Consider the following 19,804-nt stretch of genomic DNA (forward strand, 5'->3'; position numbering starts at 1 on the left):
AGTCCCTAAGAGCCATCTCAGTTGCTAGAAAACCATGCTACGTAAAACGGTGAAGACCTCTTGAATCAGAAGAGCAGGCTACATGCTAACAAATATTTACAAGGGCTGGGGTAAATGTAAAACAGAAAGGCAGCACTTGGACCAGTGACTTGCCAAGGCAATAAAGAGCTTTAAATATTTGTGACCCATTCCCAGACACTGGAATCAAAACGTTCTCCCACAGAAGAAGGGTGAAAAAACAATCAACCTGAAACACAAGCTCTGAGCCAGCTGCCATGTGCATCTGTTTAATTCACCTACTATACCAGGGAAGTTTCAAACTTGATTCGCTCCAAGACTCAAAGCTACAAGAGACAACAGTGGCTAACTAGTCTGCCACAAGGTTGGGATTTGCCCTTTTCTATCCTGCCTTTCTGGAGAGGACAAAATTCCCATTTTAAAGGGCAACTGTACAAACAGGACATAAGAGTATTTATATTCCTCTCCAAACACCGGCACAAGCAGCAGGGGTTGAGTGGGTGATTTATGAGGTGGGAATGCTTCTTTGAACTGTATGTTAGATGGGGGCTGCCTTTCAAGAGTGGAGAGCAACATACAACGGCTGTCTTTTCTGAAGAGCTCTGAGAGAGGCTTTACCCAGGTGGTCACAGCTGCTAGGTACTCAAATAGAAGTCCTCTCCTTCCATTCTCTCTCTCCCTCTCACTCACATACAAAGTCAACACACCAGAGAAGGCAGTTTTTGTTTTATTTATTTCCCAGAAGAGCTCTTCCTTGAACTTTCCAGACATACAATACAAAACAAGGAACAGAACGTTGTTTTGCGTATGGAAACAGTTTGTTGGAGTATAAAGAGTTACTGGTGATCGTTACTGAAGAATGTTGGCTTATTCCAGGGGCACTTCAGTATTCCTGAGGAATAATCATTGATTTCTCCTTCCTTCCCACTGGGATAGTCTTAGCCATTAGTCACTGTTCCTGTAAAGCAAGAAGGCTTATATTATTAAAAAGCCATTTGGGTTCCTCACATGGAAGGCGCTGCACAATGTAAAGCAAGCCACTCAACTTTGTAACCTTTCCAGAAGGCAGCCTAACATTTTCATCCTTCACTAGACGGAGAAGTTTAATATGGAGAAGTTAGGTAGTTATTTTCATATCAGAAACATGCCGTGTTTTCATGCATATAAGCCTCCGTTCTGGTCAACTTGGTACTTCAAAAAAAAAAACTGTTCAAGTTAACTATTCACAGATTGAATAGAATACAGAAATCAAAGCCACAAAGGGCAGGAGGAAAGGTTCCAACTGCTGAACCTCTGGTACTGTTGTACATCAATATAATCAACATTGTTATCAAAGTATAATTTTTTTGTGGTAAATAATACAGGTCAAATACCTGAAAAGTATGATACTTGGCATTTTGCAAAGATACCTAGGTCATGTAATTCTTGGCTATCCGGTTTTAAGCCTTGGAATAATTGCTAGATGTTGATTTAAACTTCAGCTGAAGTCACGGTGAAATCCATTCGATCAAATGACTTAAAGCCCTCAGAATCTTATGACCACAAATTAGAATTTTACTGCATTTTAAGTAGTCTTGGTCTAGATGACCGGCTCTTGTATTCGTTTCACGATCATTTTACTAATCCAAAGGACAAGCAGCGAGATGATCCAAGTAACAGCTAAAAGGGGTGCAAAGTCACTTTGTAATCTCCTGATTATTTGATATCATGAGGGTCCTTCATCCTCTCTCATTCTCACTTGGGACTCACAACTGACAACTTGAAGAATCAAGAATCCAAACTGGATAAAGCCCCATGTAGGCTGGTCTAACCTCACAGCTGACCCTGTTTGAAGTTAGATTAGATGACCACCTGAAGTCCCTTCCAACTTGAGTTATCCTGTGATCCCATGAATGTGGCAGGTTCAGAAAACTACAAATCATTTCATTCAAGCTGATCCACGTTACACTTCTCTCTCTCTTAATAAAGCTGATTTTCTTGCAGAATCTCACATTTTGAGAAGTTAACATTTGAACAAAAACTCAGTTTGGAAAGGAAGTCCTATAGACTTCAGTTACAACAGTATTTTCTAGGAAAAAACAGACGAGTGATAACGCAACAATATTTTCCATGCTCCTAACCAACAGAAATGAAATAATTTTGTTATAACAACCCTGGAGCCATTATATGTGACATGACACTTTGGAGAGAATTAATGACATTAACCATTAGATGGCTTCATCTGCATCTTCCCTCTCTCAGCATGCTCAGCCTCTGTGTGCCAGAGAAAGCTAGTGGAGACTGCTTGCTGGAAACTATCTGTCTAGTCTTGTGCCATGCAGGCAGCTGTGCTTCTTCTGTGAAATGTCCTGTCCTTTCAATTACCTCATGCTCCAAAGGACCACCCTCGCTCCAGAGCACAGATTAGTCCTTAATCCAAACAAAACCCCTTACTAGGCTGACCTGAAAGTCAGTTTTCTGTTACTCAACATCCTAAGCAACAAGCATCTTTGAATGAACAATACTTTCTCAGAATATGTGAACAGGGCATTCTCCCTTCACATGAAGCCACAGACATTTCACCCCAGTTTCTTTCTGGGGACATAAATTGGAGCAATACCCTCTGGATGGCATGCAAAGCTAATGCATTTCTGACATTAACATATCTGGCCAGGAGAGTTATACACAGACTTCTGATTCTGGAACACCACTGGGCCGTAGCTGGCAATGTTGTATCAGTTGGATCTAAGCCACGGTTGCTCTATTTCACCATCCAAAGTATTTTATTCTGAAGCAGTCAAGTAGTTGTTCAAGAATCTTTCAAGAATCTTGTTCTTGGATTTTTTTTTATTTTTTTTTTTTTTACAGGCAGCTGGAGATAATCACAAATAGGTTCGTCTATAAGGTTCCAGAAGGCTGGCAAAAGCTCATCTGCCAAGTAAATCTGCGGAGGACTGGACTCAACTTTCACCTCTAGATGTGTCAGGAAAAAGCCTAAAATACTTTCAGGCCTTCTTCATTAAGCAGAAAAGTGACACAACATCAACTTGTGCATTCTGTTTACTTGTCATGAAAAGCTCCTAGCAGAATATCTTACCTCGGTACTTTCTGAAGCGCTCAACTACAATTGTCCTGGTGGGTGCCTCTACACTGATGTCACTGCAGTGCTTTTAGCAGTATATGGTTTTGCAAATCCAAAATATTGCTCCCTCCCTTATTTATTTATTTTTAAAAGACCCCACAACAATAAATTACAACAAGAACAGTCCCAACTGCTACATGTGAAGAAATAAAAAGAATATTAATGAAGTCAGTTTCTGGACTTAGTGTATCATGAGTGCATTGTCAGTAGCTTGAGAGTAAACAAATGGTTCCTACTAATTAATCTAGTTTTAAAATATTATTATTAATCTGTTTTAAAATATTCAAAATATTTTAGCTCCGTGTGCTCAGTGGTAACAATGAAGTCATTTAAATTATCTTCAAAACTATTTGTGTACATTGTCTTCAGAATAATTATTACATTATGATCCAGCAAAACAAGCCACAAGAACTTCCAAATAATTGTTTTCATGCTGCAAAAGATCAAAGATCTGCTTCCACAGGCAGATCTACTTGACATGACTTCCACTTTCTTCCTAGCTGATCTCTTTCAAAGCTTGAAGACAGAATCTGACTGTCAGTTTGGTTTTTCAGCTTTTCTAACATCTATTTTTATTACATATGTTCTCACATTGTGGGAAAACCTACCTGCAGGATCTGCTAAACTAATTTTATCTGTCCAGTCTAATAAATTTACTGTTAACATGCCAGATATTAAGAATTTCTAATGAGCAAGGGAACCACCCCTGCTATAGCAGCACAAGTTTCTTCTAACAAGTAAGACAAGTAGACATTTAAATGGTGTCTAGGTATACCATTTAATGATAACTCAAAACATACTTACTGATTAATAATAACCATTTAATGATAACTCAAAACATACTTACTGATTAATAATAACCGGTACCCATACTTGCCTTTACAAATTTACCATGGAGAAGATATGGAGACTGGAAGTCGTGTTGACAATTGGAATAAGCCATTCCTAACCCCATCCCTGACCCAAACGCAATAGGCCATGTCTTTCCTGTGGGGAAGGCAAGCAGAGAGGAAAAGGTAAAAATCAAGAAAAGCATTATTTCACATGACAATGACAGCCTTGTTAAATAAACACCAAGAAAGAATATATTACTGGAAGATGCACATTAGGCATTTTCAGTTCTATGAGAGTCCAAAAATCTGCTAAAAAAAAGACCACTTCAGAAGAAGAAGACATATTTAGAATTTAATGGAGAGCGAATGCTGAATTCAAGATATTACTGAAAATTATTCTGTTAGCAAAGCATAACTAAAAAAGAACTTAAAACTGTTTTAAAACCCTGGCAAGACTGGCATAAACTGATGTCTAGACACATGGCTCCAGTAATTTGGCACAGCGTTTCCTGCAGTTCCAAAAGTTGACTGAGCACAGTAGGAGTTTAGAGAGGTGTCACATATAACAACCCTGTTACCTAACAGTTAAAACCTTAGGTAACTCCATTTCAACTGAAAAAAAAACAAAAAAACAAAAAAAACCATGATCAATAGTGAGAGTTGGTTTAACACACTGATTAAGTTTTACATGCCTCCAAAATTTCTTGGTTTTAAACTGCAGCCATAGTAGACAAAAGTTAAGAAACCAAAAAGTCAAGATTTCCGAAATACACTTACTTTTGAAGAAGATGACTGAGAAAACAATTCCTAATCCGAATCCAGCACCTGTAAGAATAAATTCAGCGAGTGACAACTAAGATAATGCAAAGAAATGAAAAATGATTTAGTTCGTTACAGTAACTCTTTGTTCCAACTAAGGAATACCAGACTACATGTTATGTCAATACACCAAACAAAAATGTTCTTTACTGCAATTCTGAAACAAAGAATTCTTACTTTCATCAATAATTGAAAGCAGCTATTCTTACTTTCTTCAATAATTGCAAGCAGCTAATTCAAATTAGAATCCCAACATATACAAGAACTTCATTATCAGAAAGGGTTGGGAAACAAACCAGACTCTCATCCCAGGGAAAGTTACCGAATTTCTGTCACCATCCACAACGTGGAATTAAGATTTATTTAGCTCATTGTCAGTAAATGAGAAACACCGAAATGAAAACTTAGTGTCCTTGAGCTTCAGATTTTGCAGATTAATATCTTATTGTATTGCGTTTATCTCACTACTTTAACTACTTCAGTGTGTGTCCTGAGGGCAGCAAAACTTTGATGCTTTGTGTTACTCTATACCTTGCAAAAGAAAGCTCCGGGCTGCTTATCTTTCACATCCACAACATTCATTATGGAGCATATTTAAACGCATTAGGAACGAATGACTTTCACATCCTTATACTATATATAGAAATAACTGCAGCAGTTGAAAAAAACATATCCAGCACCATTAAAAAATTCAGCTGGCATATTTAAAAATAATTTTTGCTTTCCTTGGAAGGTGTGCAATGATTTTTTTTTTTTGCAAGAACTCAGGCAAGTCTGCAAAATTCCTCTCAAAACCCAATAAATGTAAGAGCAAAAAAGTCTGAGTTCAGTGGCTAAATTCGACCCTTAATTATATCCACTAAAGACAAGAATTTTAGATAAGATGCAGAAGTAAAGAAGTTTAAAAAAAAAACCAATCAGCCACGCATATGCTCATTGAAAAAATACCTAATGGTTTCAGGTTTATTTTGCAGCAAACTAATCCTGCCAGGGTGAGGCTTTCTCTGCTTTTAATACAAGAAATCTAACTTAAGTATTGCTACTTATATTAATGAGAAAACATTCTTTTTTTCTTTAAATAGTCCTAAAAGCATGTGATCCTTAGTAATTCATTCAACAGGAGCTTAAATAAGTGGGTTGAGTCCAGAACAATGCTAAAGAATCCTATACCATCTTGATCCATATGAATAAAGTTGTTTTTTTTGTTGTTTTTCAAGTTTCCTTTTGCTCCTGAAACTTTTCCTTGCAAAAAGTATACTAATAGTCGTTCCTACTGAGGCACAGATTATTAAAACAATACTTTAGCAATGCACTACCTAGCAAATTAACAAAGCACCCCATGCTTTTCGTTGATTAAAAACCCTTAACTATTAGAAGTAATGACTATAGGAATAAACCCTCCTACAAACTCTTGCATTAGGGCCTCACTACCATATTTACTGAGTTGGAAATCAGAGTTGCTTTTGAAAACTCTTCATTTTACTACACATTTTCATTAGCTCCAACTGCAATAGAGGTAACTACTTTACCAGGTCATTACAGCTCTGGAGCAGGCTTACAAAACATGCGACTGCAGGGAAGAACTCTGCCTGCGTGCCAAGTGGTCCTGACAGAACTCCCCCAGACTTTGTAGAAACCGAGCATTTCACAGAAGGTCAGGTTTTCCCTCGAATCATTTGCACAGCTCAACTCAGGGCAAGCCTCAGCTCTTCAGATGTCTGGTCAGAGCTTCATGCTTTTTCAGCAATTCAGACAGCAAGAGATACAACACTTGGAGAACCTTGTATAAACAGCTAACTGCTCATGCTGAATCGCTGACCAGCATTTACACTCAACTGGAAGAGACATCGTGCATTACGAGGAGCAGCAGTTCATCTGTGCTAATTCCTCCACTCCCCCTCCCCAGGCAGAGCCTTCCTTCTGTACCTTTGCTAGAAGACAGCTGGTGCTGGCTCTAGCAGAATGTTTATGCTATTAAGGATAATTACTATCTTCGAGAATTCATCCAACAGACAACTGTTTGGCCCTCTGACCTGCCTCCCCCCGACAGTCTTTTCCTACCATAGGTAGTTATGCTGACTTTTTGATTTGGGCTGTTGCACTGTAGGGCTGAATATCACTTTCTGGTGGTAATTACTTTCCGCTCAGACTGCACCAGGCATTGTTCGAACTGTCTGGTTCAGACGGTCCTGCACTTCCAGACAGAGAGCAGATCTCCTCTGTCAATTTGAACAGTTGAGCTAATCAATGAGAAACGATTTACAAGATGACAAATTCTGCATCATCTCAATGCAGAGCCCAAGCAGTTTCTAACGTCATCACATATTCCAGTCGCTATTACCAGTCAAACCCACATTCTTCTTACCAGTGTGGGTAAACTGGTTAGTCTCTTGTCTTAAAAAAAAAAAAAGAAAGAAAAAAACCTGCACTGCAGAAGCAGCTGTAGTTAATACAGTTTCTTTCCATCTGTATCTTGTATTTGCTTCACCTCCTTTAGATGTGAGAATTACACCTCCCATTTGTAATGGCTCTACACAGAGGCAGCAGCGCTGCTTCCTGTTGGCCATCACAGAAGATACAGGATGCACATAAAGGTGAAAAATGTGTAACTTCTGCCAACTGCAAATCAACACAAGCCTAAAATAAAACCCAGGTGTCTTCCCCACACTTACATCCAGCACCGCTGTTGAGCAGACAGTCCACTATGCCTAACTCGCTAGGACAGAAAGGTACGTTCTTCCGAGGAAAGCTTTTTTCTGAAGTAGCAGTAAGCCAGGCTCTGCAGAAGAGATTCCTCTTTTCCATGAAAATGCAAAGCCTCTGTTTTGGATGCTATCCCTCCACCCTACTGCAGAAGGAACGGGAGTACAGTGGCTGAAGATTTCAAAAAGATGATGGCAAGTTAGCCAGGGCCTTGCTTTAGGTAACGAAAACATCACAAAGAAATAAGCAAGGAGGTCTAACAGCTGATGTTCTTTTGTTTGTTCATTTTCTGCACAACAAGGAAACTTGAGAAAAAGCCAAAAAGAGAAGTACATTCGTGTGCTTGATCCCAAAGGCAGGTTCATTCCTTTTTTTGCTTAGGAGCAGGCAACAATCTACGCTGGACACTGCATCAAGGAGTGCCCAGGCCTGCCTCATGGTGTAGCCAGTGCTGACGTAACATTTGCTCTTTTCTTGGTAAGTTTAAACCCTGGTTTTAAGTTAAAACCAGAAGCTTGAGCTACACTTCAGTTCTTAGCCCACCTGGTTACGAATCTATTTCTGTGGGCAGTCTGTCACTCATCTTCATCCCGCTAGAAAGTATTTGTGGTTATGCGGTCATTTCCTGTGTCTCCAAGACCAAGGGGAGCTGAACCTTCTTTCCTTGGAAGCGAAGTAATGCGTTTCACTTTAATTCTGTATAAAGTTACACCAGAGATAAACAATGGCAGAGCTGCTGATGAGTTTTACAGGTTTGAGTTCTCACATGCTCAATTTCCTTTTAAAGAGGCAACATGTTGCTTCAAAGAGCCTCCCACCTGACCAGGGGACACTCAGTCTGCAGCTGTTTCTGCTAAAGATCAGCACCTCTAGGCCAGGCTTTAACTTCATAACAATAAAACATGAAAGGTTTACCTTACAATAAAAACAAATGAACATGGAAAAGCTAAGGGCTTGAGCCACACTGGGCACATTTTCCCTCCCTTTCTTGCATGACAGACTCTTTGGAGGAAAAGGCCACAGGAAAGGGTACAACACATTTTTCACCTCCTCTGACAGCTTAAAATGTTTAACTAGGAAAACAGCCTCTTCTACTCCACATCTATCAATTCAGTTTAAACTCATTTACAGTCAGAGTCAACAGGGGACAGGCCAGGTCTGCTGACATCTTACTCCCACTCCCCGGCCATACGTAGTGGTGCAGCCACGTGGAATTGGCATTAGGCAGAAAGCCTGGTCTCAGAAAATTCTCATTCTACTTTTTTGGCTCGTACACCTTCCAAGAACAACAGCACGGTACCTCCAATCAATCTAACACACAGAAGAGCACGTGCCATATACCCAACAGGACATCATAAAAGTGTCTCGTCAAGAAACACAGATCTTCCAGATAGACTCCTGTCCCTGAAGAACATCTGGGAAAAGCTATTCCTATAAATTTAATCAGCAGCCCCTCCGGCAGTAACACGACACGATTCTTTCCTGGGCTACCCACTAGCTCCGGGCCGAAGCAGCTATTAAGACTGCCACACCTAGATATACTTCTCTTCAATACCTTCAACCTTCAGACAGAAAGATTGAAATGTTTGTTGACATCTGGCAGTTGCTGTTACTATAGCAGCTGGAAGATTTTTTTTTATTACTTAGTAGTTTCCTTTTCGTCATCAGATGGTTTTCTCTCCCGTTCCTTACTCACCAACACAGAACACAGAGCTTCGGCCTCCTCTCCTTCATGTTGTTATTTTACAGTTAAAAGAGCTAAGTGATTAAAATAAAAGGAAGAAGCAACTGCTGGAAGATGGCTTCTTGCTCTAACAAAGTAACAACCGCTCTGCATAGACTAGGCTCTCTGAAAACTGTCAAGACCTTGTCTGAACAGAGAAGACTCCTCAACTAGAAGGCTTCTGGTAGGATCAAGAAAATCTCTGGAGCTCTGTTTGTCTCCCTCTGGGGACAATGACAGCAACAGCTTTGAGGCTTAACAGGCAGATCTCACCTGCAGGCCTGAGCATCAGCGCTGTACAGCACTAGAATTTGCTTTAAATAAATACTCATGAAAAATCAAGGTATTCAAAACAGACAACCCTTCAAGTATCCCTTCCTTCCTGTTGTAGGGTGTCACATCCTGCCCCTCTCACTCCCCAAAACAACGCTTTGACAAGATACAAAGATAACTGTTGTACAAAAACGGTGTGGAGTCTTCTCCATACACCAGGGCCTTCACAGGGCAGCACTTAGCACTAGTTAGAAATCTGAGACCACGCAACCACTTCTTTACCAAGAGAATTAATTTTAAGCAGACTGTTAGCTAGGTCTTTCGTGGCAGGAGTCAGATTTTCTCCAAACACCAACCTCCAAGCTTTCGTTCTCATCTCCCCCGTCGTGCGGACTGTTTACATAGCAGACAGAAAAACGAGCAAGGACGCTGGAAGAAAACATAGTGAAACTAAATACCGAGTACTTGAGGAAGAGGCAGGAAAACGTGTGTTTGGTTTTCTTGTAGCATTTGACTGTAGTAACCCCGAATTCTTGGAACGACAGAATAAAAATACCCCACTACCTGTGCAATACAAAAACCCAACATGCTTTCAGGGGCCACTTCCACCCTTCAGCGCTCCTGCAGCTCAACCGCTGCCCAAATGCAAGCCTTCGATAAACAGCAGCGCTTCTGCACATGGATGCGGGAAGCATCACGTTTAGCCCACGATCTCCTAAGCAGTTACAGCCACGCGGTTTCACAGCCAGACCGGAAACTCTTCATCCCCACGCTGGTGAATGAGCTGGTGAGACAAGAGGGCATACACCTTTCCTCCCTCCCTCTTTTAAAAGAATAAGGGGAACAGAGTGGAAGCAGATCTTTGAATAATTCGGCCAGCACAACGAAGGATCTCGTTAACACTGCAGCAAGCTTTTAGACACAATCAGGGTTGTACTCTCTTTTGAAGCACGTAGGTAAGAAATCAGGAGAATACTCCTAACACGGGCAATAAAACCCCAGCAGAACACCCTACCTTGTCTTACTACACCACAAGTGAAAACAGTAACACTGCTAGAACAGGAAGTTTTACCCAACACTTCTACACTTGAGGCTTTGGCAAGCCTAACAATCGGGCTTCTTCACACCCATCCAATGTTGGCTGACCATTACCGATGTCTACTGGCGCAGCTAAGAAACGGGGACAATTCAGAGCAAGAAGTGCTGTGATGGCATCTCACTAGCAGAAGTGCTACAGAAAGAAGCCTGTGTTATTCTCAAATCTTTATCAGTTTATTTTCATCGAGGATGTGCCAGCAGCCCTTATTTAGGCAGAACTCAGCGTGACACAAAGAACAAGGAGTTGTTCCATGTCTTGTGGAGCAAACAAGTGGCTCGGGACACCACCTGGCTGCTGTCCCCTCTCGTTGGGCAGCGTTATCGCACGTCATCCGCCAAGGGTGGCCCAGCTGGCATCTTACCAGCGCGCTAACGTGGAGGACGAGGAAGTCGGTGCGCTTTGAACTCACTTCCAGCAGGGGAGAAGTGATGTAGACAGGGGCTTCAGATGGCTGCAGTATGACACGAATGTCACAGCTCTTCCTTTGGGTTTCCTTGCACTCCAGCAGCACTACGGGAACCAGCTGGAGCGAGGCACAAGCAGGGCTTCCCCCGGTGCCGCTCCCGGACACCAGGCGGGATGAACGGCAGGACGCAGTCCAGCTATGGGAACAGAGACCAAGATTCCTGAAGACATTTCTGTCGCATTTCTTCTTCTTCCAGGAGAAAATTATAGCCCCTTACTTTGTCGGCAGGCTCTCCATTCAATTCTGCTAACAGAACAAGCAGATAACCCTGTTCTCAGAGTGCTATTTATGCACCTCTTCCAAACGAGACTTTTTTCATCGCCTCTCCACACAGCCTGAGCCACGCGCAGCCAGCATTTATACTAATTGGTTTGCCACAAGATACAACGAGAAGAACTGGACTGTCTTCTATACAAAGGAAAATAACTTGGGGGTTAGAAACAAAGGCCACATAATAACGCAGTTGCATACTCGTGTAATATTCGTGTTCTCCAGCATTAAAAAACAAAATCCCAAACGCAGAGCATGTCTTTTGTCCTGGGAGCTAAGGCTGGATGGTTATGTTAGGATCGCCAAGCGAAAAAAGACTTCAAAACAGGAATTTCAGGATTTTTGTATATTTAGAGAAAGTCTAATCCAGTTTTCAGAAAGTATAATCAAATTTTATCATTATATAGACTGACTTTATCCTATTCATAACCATGTGAAGGATTATTTAAAAATACTGACATTGCAATCCATACAATGATTCCTTCTGAAGAATTCAATCTGTGGAATGACACAAACAATACAATTTCACCCCTGCCATTAATAGAAACAGCTATTCAAGCAGGCAAGATGATACAAGCCAGAAGAAATTGTAGAACAGTTACTGCAGAATTTAAAGTGCCTTTTTCTCTTAAAAAAAAATAAGAATCCTATTAAATGGGAATTAGAAGCATTTTATTTTCAGATGTCAAAACAGAGGATTAGAGGAAAATGAACGTTACTACACAGGGTTATTTACAAGCTTCCAGGCTGAATTTTGGTCAAATACAGACATATATCAAAACATTTGTCTCCTGCAGAAAATGAACTTCAGCACAGCAACTGGACAAACAAATGCAGAAGCAAACGGCATTCCTTGATGACCTCTCAGTAACAGGTAAATTACAATGTTTGAACCATGTAAAACTACAATGGTTTCAAAACAAAACAAGACACACAGGTACGCACAAATTCCCCCTCCCCTTACACACACATACTCTTCACTCTGGAAACAGCGTGTTATAGTTATTTGCCCAAAATTATAGCCTCACAGAAAAAAAACAACTCTGCCAGTCTTTCAGGAGTTACTGTCTTTCCAAATAAAGAGGCATGAGTTATTGCTCAGTTAGAAAAACAAACAGACCAAGCAAAAACAGAAAACCAAAGAAAACAACAAAACCAACAGCACAAACCAAAAACCACCAAGAAGCTTTAAACAGAGCTTGAAGTTCGTAGGACGGAAGAAGTCCACAATACTATTCACTTCCGAATCCTTTCTCCGTGGGGCTTTACTGATAACAAGAGTAAGGAAGAATCGGTCATGACAGCGAAGTGGATGCAGGAATTTATAAAGCTTTGCATGCTGAGAACAAAAAAAAAGCCAGTGGAGTTTGATTCTCCTTCTCCACATGTGAAACGTTTCTGACGGGAAAGAAAAATCAGTTATCACAGAGAAAGATGGGATGGAAGTTATTTCAGTGAGGGCACAGGTGAATGAGTCTGGAGACCTGCGCAAAGCCAAAGGCAGCAGGATCCGGTCAGCCCATCAGAGAACCACTTGGTCAGCCAAGAAAGCACAAGCCAGGCCCCTAGGCACAAAACACTGTGGTTACAGCTAGATTTAGAAAGGGAAGAAAAATACCTACACTTATACTCATCATTAGCAAAACAAATAAATAAACTATGTCAGGCCCGTTAAAAAAAAAAAAAAGGTGAACACAAACTCCCTTTAACCATGTTTGGACACTTTCTGTGGGCTACAGAGGTGTACCGTATCTAGTTCTGAAATGAAATACTGTCTTAACAAGACATGACAACATCTTCTGTTTTCACCAGGAGAAAGACAGACATTTAATACTGGATTACAAGACGCACACGGGTAGTGACCAAAAGGTCAAAAATATTGGATTTCAAAAGATACCACTTAAATAATTATTTTGGACATTTTAATGGCAGGGGATGCCCAACTAAAACAGTATGGTGTAAATACAAACGACATAGCCAAATGCATCCAAACTTGCTTAAGCAAGTGTAGTAGAAAGCCTGACAGCCTAACACAAGCTAGGACAGGCTGTGTGCCCCCCAGCTATTATTTAAAAACATACTATTGCTGATAAAGTCATAGTGAGAGCTGCTACCTCCCCTTCTCACTCCCCTCTGTTCCCCAAATCCCTTCATCCTGCAACTTCATTTGGAAGGGTTTTGTCTCTACAGTTCTCACAGACAACAGAAAACTGTCATGCACGCAAGGCTTCAAAAATTCAGCACCTTCCTTTAGTGACGGTGCCTGAAATAAGACAACGCAGGGCTAATTGTGATGTTTGCTCTTCCCCCAAACTTTGGCTAGGAAGACATTTCTTGCAACAGCACTCAGGAAAGATGTAATGGAACGGACAGGAAGGAAGCTGCGGCCACCAAAAGGAAAAGGCCAACAAAGAAGCAAGGATTTGGTGAACTTCTATATTCCATGCAAGTGATGAAGTTCTCAAGAGAAGAAGTTTTTTCTCCTTCTTTCCACTATAACACCCCCCTGCATAGTTTATTGGAGATTCCAACACGTTCAGAAGTAATACTACAAAAACTACCACCACAACCATGCAAGTTTTTGAACTCCTTGCAGGGAAAACAATCCTTTGCACTGAGATCATCTGAGACAGCCTGCACGCTCAGTAGTCTGCTAACAGTTTGCCCAGCTAGGCCACCAAGTCCCGTCGCACTGAAAGGCCACCACCACCCTCAGTCAGTGCCTACAGGCACCTTCCGGGCTGCTACAATTTGCATCCTCGCAGAGAGTCCAGATGTCGTCAACGCCATGGAGAAGGTTGCTTTAGTTACGAGATTAATCGTAAAAGCACACAAATCAGAATAAAAACATTGCACGCGAGGAGAAACACAAGTCCAAGGCCATTGTGCTGCATCTAGTGCTAAAGACAAAAATCAGGCAGGCCACGTGCCCTTTTTGGGCAATCTACCGAAAAATGAATTTTACTCAGGTCTCTACTCATTGCCATCGTGCAGCTAACGGTGGGAATCCTTGGACTAGAGCACTAGTGCAGAAAGCCTGCACGCATTTTCTTTCCTCCATCACTGCTTTAGGATGGAAGAAAACCCCAAGTGACAACAAACGCCTTGGTGATGAGAAACGCCGCATCATAATCCAGTCTGAACCCACTTCTTTCAGCCTCCCTGAGAGGCTTCCCATGTACAGGAATCCTACATGTACATGTACAGCTGCAGCACAGCACAAGTTCTTGTTTATAATTTGGCATACTTAATATTTTATGATAAAGCAACCAATGCTATGGAAACATAAACATATCTGGATATGTTTGTCAGACAAACCTGAATAGAATTTCATAAGACAAAACATTGCTCCGGAACACTTGACACTTTTCAAAGCTCTGTTATAAACAATGGAAGTTTCAGTTTACACAAAATTATTAAACATCTTTCCTAATGGAAAAGTATTAGGCAACTAAAACCCAGAGTTCCTCATCAGCTTTCAAGCATAAGGCCACTACAGCAACAAATAATAAACATTCACATTTCTCAGCCATTGTTTATCCTTCGAAAAAAGGCTTCTGCACCATCAAGGTACTCACACCTTTTATACCAGGTGCTTTGCTTCTCACTCCATATATTGTACTTGAAGATTTGCTTAGGGACACTCATTTCACAAAGCCGCAGCCTCGCTCCAGTTACTCTGCCAGCCCATCACGTGGAGAGCACTGAACCACACACACACACAACTCCGATCACTCACAAAACTCCCAGATCAAAGTCAAAAGTTACAAATGGTTTGCTGCACACACGAAGCACTTTAAGTACAAATACACACCGAATAAAATCAACAGAGCTGTCTTTGCAATTAAAGAAAAGGCACAACTGGCTGCAGAGCTGGGATACCGGACAGGAAGCTTCTCAATGTCAAAGCGTGCACACTGTACTACGTAACACGTGCCAAAGCTCTCAGCTAGTCACGCTGAGTATTGCTTTTAATAAACTCATCCCACCTCGCACACCAAGGGAGGGGAACAGCTCTGCACAAACGGCTTTCGAAAGCCAAATCGCTGTCACAGAGCCAGACGAGATTGTGGCAGGGAAGAACCCGGCGATACTGAGCGAGGCCCATCCGCTCCGGGCAGGAGGCATCACCCCTTCGGCTGCGGTGCTCGGCACAGACCGGGATTCCTCCCACACACCGCTCACCTTCACCACACGGAGCGAGCAGAGCCCAGCCCCGACCCCCCGCCGCCTCCCCGCGGGTCAGACGGGACCAGCCCGGGGACAGGAGCCCAGGGGGGCCGGGGGAACCGTGCCCGCCGCCAAGGTCACCTTGCCGGCCACCGGGCCGCGGGACCTCCCCCCAGGCGCCTCGCGGGCCCTGAGCGCGACGAAGCCGCCGCCGAGGCCTAGGCCAGGCCCGGGAGCGCCGGGGGGGCTCCGGCCCCGGCAGGGCCCTCCGGCACCCAGCACGGCCGCGCCGAGGGACCTGCCGAGAGCCGGCCCCCGCAGGCTCCGGGCCGCCCGAAGGGCCGCCGCCGCTCCTCCCCGGGCCCTCCCCCTGCGGCCGGCCGCTCCCCGCCCGTACCCAGCTTGACGGCGGAGTCCGCCAGGCACCGGTCCCACTTCCTGCCCAGCTCGCCCTCCGACGCCATCTTGGCCGTCCCCTCCCACCTCAGGCCTCGCCTCCTTCTCCTCCTCCTCAGAACGCCTCTCGCGAGATCTGCCGCCGCGGGTAAAGGGCGGCCAGGCAAACATCGCGAGATTTCGCCCGCCCCGCCCGTTACCGTGGTTACCGACGGCAGGGCCCCGCCTAACGAGGCCGCCCCGGCCCGCAGGGCCCCGCCCCGCAGCCCCGGGCCCCGTCCCCTCAGGGGGGGTTTGCTCCTTTACCCACCTGGGCCCTGAGTGTGAAAAGAACAGCAGAGTAACACCAGAAATTGAAATGATTTCACAGAATCACAGCATCATCTAGGTTGGAAGAGACCTCCAAGATCGCCCAGTCCAACCTCTGACCTAACACTACCAAGTCCTCCACTAAACCACATCACCAGGCTCTACATCTAAACATCTCTTAAAGACCTCCAGGGACGGTGACTCCACCACTTCCCTGGGCAGCCCATCCCAACGCCTCACAACCCTTTTGGTAAAGAAGTTCTTCCTAACATCCAACCTAAACCTCCCCTGGTGCAACTTTAGCCCATTCCCACTCGTCCTGATGCGAAATATCACGGTAAGGAGTGGGAGTATGTATTAGTATAATATTAGTATAATCGAGTAGGGAGGGCAAATTATGGATTTAAACAAATCCTGGGTGTTTGGCACAGCCTGAAGTGGGCTCTGGTGTTGAACCAGGAACGTAAGCGTGAATAGTTTCAAATTTACTGTAATGAATTTTATATTGCAACTGTGTAGGCTTTCTGAAAGTATTTTTCTAGAAGCCTTATGGAAAAAAAACACAGGGTGTTTTTCAGGTAATAATATCCCCCTTCACACTTGGTAAGGCAATTTTTAACCATTTGCTTATTTTGATTTTTTCACATTTTGACAGTTTTCTTTATCAGGTTGGAGAGGAGGAGGCTATACTGTTCTACAAAACTCGGAGTTCTTTAAAAAGTAAGTTAAAGACTAAGCCAACAAATGAAAGCCTAAACTTTCCAAAGTTGGTGAAAATTTTCTGAAGTTATTTATTAGTTTGTGCTCTTTGGTTTGCCTTAGGGGCAAAACTGTTTTTGATCTAGAGCAACTATGGAAGGCTTAGGTTTAGCTCAACTCCTTCACAAATCACTAAACATTCAGAATTAGCTATTATTTAGTTAACAATCTGAATGGCTTTTTTATTTTTTTTAATGAATTTTTTGGAAGGCACGTGGTTAAACCAATCCATGTGAGGTTTAAAAGCTTTCATTGAAGAAGCCAGTTCTTGTTCCTCTGTAAAGGGAGCCTCCTTTTCTTCTCCTCCCCATCCAGTGTGCTCAAACTTACTTTGCATTTGTGTCCAGTCAGTATCAGAAATAGAGCCATGCATCGTGTTACATATAAAAATGCCAACGGGATCAAGCACTTTTTTCCATGACAAGATAAAGCAGTGTTTTCTGAAACTGGTGATCCAATGGTACATCCCAGCGTGCCAGCTCTACCCTCCCATTTCCAAGCACTCTCAGCTCTGGAAATTATCAGGAGGCAGAAGATACGTGAAGCCTCCAGGTAAGTCTTTAATTTTTCCCCAAATTAAATTCCAGAAATGAGTATTTTAAAAACAACCCAGAAATACGGTCTTCTCTTTGGCAAAACCAAATAATCAGCACAGGCCATGTGTAATTTCACTTCACACTTACTTATTTTCAGACTTTTAGAGTCACTGGAAAGTGCTGTTTCTTCGGGGATGAAGGAAGTGATGGTGAGCAGTTGGACTACAAGGCGCTTTATAAAAGGTCACGTTGCTGTGTAATGGGTCTCAATGTATATGACAGCCTTGTATCAGGAACCTGATGCTCTAAACCCCTTCGAAGGATATGGAATAGTTCAGTGTAATTGTTTTGGATGTCCAGCTTCCTTCCGAGAAATCTGTCTGCTTCTTTTAAATCCTGCAGTCACTGAGTGATCAGAAGGGGCTCTGGAAAGCGTTACCCATTAACAATCTAGAGCACATTCTCTGCACCCCTTCTCCCCCACCCACTCCAGGGAAAAATTAAGGCAGGAGGGAATGTGTCCAAAGACAGCCTTTTCTCTCCATTGCTATAGTTACTTGGCAATTAGACTCTCTCAGTTTAATATTGAGTATTTATTATTGTATGACTCCAAGGTGATGTTTAGAACATGCGGTTTTGAAAAACCTGGTTTGCATTTCACAGCCTGGCGTGAGCTGTCCCTGGGTTCCTTCCCTTCCTTCTTCCCTCATGCTCTCCGCCCCTTTCTTTCCAGTCTTTTTGTCAGCATTGTAAATATATATGTGGAAAAAATAGAGGAGGCTGGGCAACGAAAGAAGCCAGAAAGCTTCAAAAATCCCTACCGTTCTCTGATGGAAATCAAACTGTAGTAGGTTCAGGCCTTCTATCACCAGTTGACTTAATCGTATACCTTGCTAGAGTTGTGTATTAAATTAACAGGATTGCTCACAGGCTAAATGTTAGGCTTCTGCATAGTGCAGTATAGGATGAATTCACCCTCACCACGATAGTTTCTGTTATAAAATTTTAAAGTGAATTTCTTTAAAATCCTGATCCTTCCCCAGGATGAGGATATCACCTCTTACTCTGACGCTAGGCACGTTTTCAAAGAATCCCATAGCACCTTTCCTGTCAGCTCCCCATTGGGCATTAATGTGCTCCTGATCTCCTCTTTTCCAAAGAATACACATCTAAGTTCTTGCATATTTTTAAAATAACATGAATCTCCTTCCACGCACATTTTTTTTTTCTGCCAAGAGCAGCAGTAATCTGCATAGGAAGACAGCAGTGTAGGAGTTACCTGCTTGAAATGATTGACACAGCCTTAGTAGTGGGTCCCCACTTTGCTGTCTGCTCTCTCAGAACGCTTCTTTTATGTTAGAGAGAGAATCAGACCCAGGCAGGAAACTTCTCCTCTCAGCCTCCACTCCAGTTCGTTTATTTTTTCTCACACTTAAGCATCCATATCTGTTGGCAAATGCTGGTTTTACTTTCCTCTCTGAAAGCCTCCTTGCTACTCGAGCAACAACAAAAAGAAGTCTAAATCTGACGTCTGAGGAAAAAGAAACCCCTTCCCAGCAGGACTTTGCCTTAAAATGGGAAAAGTGCCAGAGGCTCCATTAAATCTACTTTGCTGTTATTGATTTTATGTGGAAAGCGGTCAGATACTGAGGGGATGAACAACAGTCTAAGGGCTGAGGTAGGCTTTCATTAGGAACTACAGCTTGCGATGCAGAGCGAAGTATCATTCAGCCTTTTCCTAGTGATCACATGCACGTTAATAAGCAAGTCCATTTTGTGTCTGTGCTAATGTAATTTCATGCCAATTTTGCAAAGCTGATGTAATGCTCTATGCAGTGGTGTGGTACTGCTGGTTACGGTTGTCAGGTATGGCTGACTGAAGTGGAACTCTGAAAAATTGAACAATATGTGTCACAGCTTGTTGTGCTAATTCCGCTTTAAGCTGCTTCTGCTGGGAATATGAAGTTTGCCTAAAAAACCTGTGGAGGAAAGCACTTACGTGGAAAGACTGGTTTGTGCTTTTGTGAACTGCTGTGTTTCATCTGTCTCCGGTACAGGCATCAGCACCGCTATAACACTTCCCATCTTCAATTGATGTCTATAATTTTGTGATCCATTTTTTAGGTCAGTGGTGGAAATAGGAAAAGAACCAATGTGCTGTATTGATAGAGGTTTTCTAACGTATAAACCCTCGAAAGAGTGCTACTTCTCAGCTCTTTAAGTATGTTTTTCCATTCATCTGTGTCACTGGTTAATTCTATACAGATTCTAACTAGTGAACCATGACTACTGTATTAAGAAGGAATCCA

General features: G+C 42.6%; 1 protein-coding gene across 2 annotated transcripts; it reads right to left on the reverse strand.

Moving 5' to 3' along the window:
• Positions 1–736: 736 nt before the first annotated feature.
• Positions 737–16,010, reverse strand: MICOS10 (mitochondrial contact site and cristae organizing system subunit 10). Of its 2 annotated transcripts, none has more exons than XM_083802402.1 (4): positions 15,893–16,010; positions 4,750–4,797; positions 4,017–4,126; positions 737–976 (listed from the first exon to the last, which is right to left on the reverse strand). In XM_083802402.1, the coding sequence occupies exons 1-4, from the start codon at positions 15,957–15,959 to the stop codon at positions 968–970; spliced, it is 234 nt and encodes a 77-aa protein (XP_083658528.1). In that variant the 5' UTR covers positions 15,960–16,010; the 3' UTR covers positions 737–967. The 2 variants fall into 2 exon arrangements, with proteins under 2 accessions (XP_083658528.1, XP_083658529.1); XM_083802403.1 differs by having other exon boundaries at positions 737–3,942; positions 3,987–4,126; positions 15,893–16,009.
• Between the last annotated feature and the right edge of the window lie 3,794 nt (positions 16,011–19,804).

The sequence above is a fragment of the Anser anser genome (genome assembly GCF_964211835.1).
Source record: "Anser anser genome assembly, chromosome: 17".
NCBI lineage: Eukaryota > Metazoa > Chordata > Aves > Anseriformes > Anatidae > Anser > Anser anser.